Genomic DNA, 2,344 nt, shown 5'->3' with positions numbered 1-2,344 from the left:
AGCATCGAACTTTACATCGGAATCTGGGGATGTACTGTATGGTGATTAACATAATATAATAAAATAAAATTTAAAAAAAAGGAAAAAAAAGAATCTTACTAGTTAACAAATAGACAATTATTGAATAGAAGAATGGATGGGTGGATGGATGGATGAGATCTTGACTTCTTTGAATAGCTGTGGTGAGACCTGAAGACTTAGGAATATGTTTCCTCTCTTTGTCACACACAATGTCATTTATAAAGAATCAGTAACAACATGTCCAAGTTCTGTAAGAGGCTGTACAATGTTAAAGTGTGGATTTGGGGAGTCAGACAGTCTTGGGTTTGAGGACTGGGCTACTTACTTAACTTTTAAAAACCTCAGTGTCCTGATTGTACAGATACAATAGCAGTTGCCCCATAGAGTTCTGTGAAAATTAAATAAGAAAATTAAAATGAAGTTCTTAGCACAATACTCACAGTTTACACTTTAAAAATGTTGTCAGTGCTTTCTTAAATTGCCTTCATGTCTTCCGCATTTAGCCTCTGAGTATTTCTGTACTTTGGTCTGCTCCTTGCTCCTTTCTTTGCTCACTCTCTCTTGCATCTCTTTTTGATTTCGTGAGTTCTCATCCTCCTACTTTTTTTTTATGTTGTTGCTACTCTCCTACGTTCTGCTTTCTAGAACCTCATATATTCATGTATTCATTGAGCTAGTCAGAACTGCTATTTAGTCACTATACACCGATACGACCTTAGTAGCTATTAAAATGTTGTGAAATAGCCAGTGTCTTGTAAGCCAGAGTAGTTTCTTCTGCTCCAGCCCCTTCCCTGGCATCCCCTGGATCAAAGCCTGAAACAGCAATTAAAAAGTTCATGTCTGGCATCATGGGGCCTCCAGGAGACTACTCAAGCTCTAGACTGGTAGGTGCTTACACCACATTCCCCAACATCCAGTAGCCTCAGATTAGGTGCCTACCATGTGTCTCTCTCCCCCTTTGGCAGGTTCAGGTCTCCCACTACAGAGCTCAGCAGCAGCCTATGGAGCCAGGTGCCTGGGGGAACAGGACAACTGTCACTGAGTTCATCCTTCTTGGCCTCACAGAAAACATAAGACTGCAAACCATCCTTTTTGTCGTCTTCCTCTTTGCCTACCTGGTCACCGTCGGAGGCAACCTTAGCATCCTGGCTGCCATCTTTGTGGAGCCCAAACTCCACTCACCCATGTACTACTTCCTGGGGAATCTGTCTCTGCTGGAAATCGGATGTGTCACTGTCACTGTCCCTCCAATGCTAGCATGTCTCCTGGCCCACCAGTGCAGAGTCCCCTATGCTGCCTGCATTTCACAGCTCTTCTTTTTCCATCTCCTGGCTGGTGTGGACTGTCACCTCCTGACGGCCATGGCCTACGACCGCTACCTGGCCATCTGCCAGCCCCTCACCTACAGCACCCTCATGAGCCAGGAAGTCCAGGGAGCCCTGGTGGCCATTTGCTGCACCGTCTCTTTTATCAATGCTCTCACTCACACAGTGGCTGTATCTGTGCTTGACTTCTGTGGCCCTAATGTGGTCAACCACTTCTACTGCGACCTCCCACCCCTTTTCCAGCTCTCCTGCTCCAGCATCCACCTCAATGGCAGCTGCTTTTTGTGGGGGCCACGTTCATGGGGGTGTCCCCCATGATCCTCATCTCAGTGTCCTATGCCCATGTCACAGCTGCAGTGCTACGAATCCGTTCAGCAGAGGGGAGGAAGAAGGCCTTCTCCACGTGTGGCTCCCACCTCACTGTGGTCTGTATCTTTTATGGAACTGGCTTCTTCAGTTACATGCATCTGGGCTCCGTGTCAGCGTCAGATAAGGACAAGGGGATTGGGATCCTCAATACTATCCTTAGCCCCATGCTGAACCCAGTCATCTACAGCCTCCGGAACCCTGATGTGCAGGGGGCCCTGAAACGGGTGCTGATGGGGAAGCGGCCACCTGAATGAGAAGGCCGGGCATCAGCATGCCACCCCCCACCCGGCCGAGCACCCCCTGACTTTCTCACGCTGAAGGTGTGGATGTGGGCTGCAGGTATCTTTAGGGGTCGGTTGAAGGATAGCAGGAAAGTAGATAGTATGGACTAGAGTAGAATATGGTTTGCCTTGGACTGGGGAGACAAGCTAAAGCTGGTAGAAGATGGGTTAAAGACAGGTGGGAGATAATTATAATGTGGGTCAGGAAATGGGACACAGATTATCTATTTTTTTTAATTTAATGAGTGTTCAATTGAAATATGTTTAAAATGCTAATAAAAGCAAAGTGTTTGCACCCTCCACCTGCCTTTTAAGATAAAACGTATTTGTACCAGAGTATGGGGTGTG

At 46.7% G+C, this 2,344-nt stretch overlaps 1 protein-coding gene across 1 annotated transcript; it reads left to right on the top strand.

Annotated features, from left to right (window-relative positions):
* The first annotated feature begins 1,019 nt into the window (after positions 1-1,019).
* On the top strand, positions 1,020-1,969 carry LOC100468547 (olfactory receptor 139-like). Its single transcript, XM_011218027.2, is given in 2 exon segments — positions 1,020-1,614; positions 1,617-1,969. Coding segments are annotated over 2 exon segments (945 nt in total). The 5' UTR covers positions 1,020-1,022.
* The last annotated feature ends 375 nt before the right edge of the window (positions 1,970-2,344 follow it).

The sequence above is a fragment of the Ailuropoda melanoleuca genome, chromosome 13 (assembly GCF_002007445.2).
Source record: "Ailuropoda melanoleuca isolate Jingjing chromosome 13, ASM200744v2, whole genome shotgun sequence".
Taxonomy (NCBI): domain Eukaryota; kingdom Metazoa; phylum Chordata; class Mammalia; order Carnivora; family Ursidae; genus Ailuropoda; species Ailuropoda melanoleuca.
The sequence above is the reverse complement of the archived record's forward strand: the minus strand, read 5'-3'. Positions and strand labels throughout refer to the sequence as shown.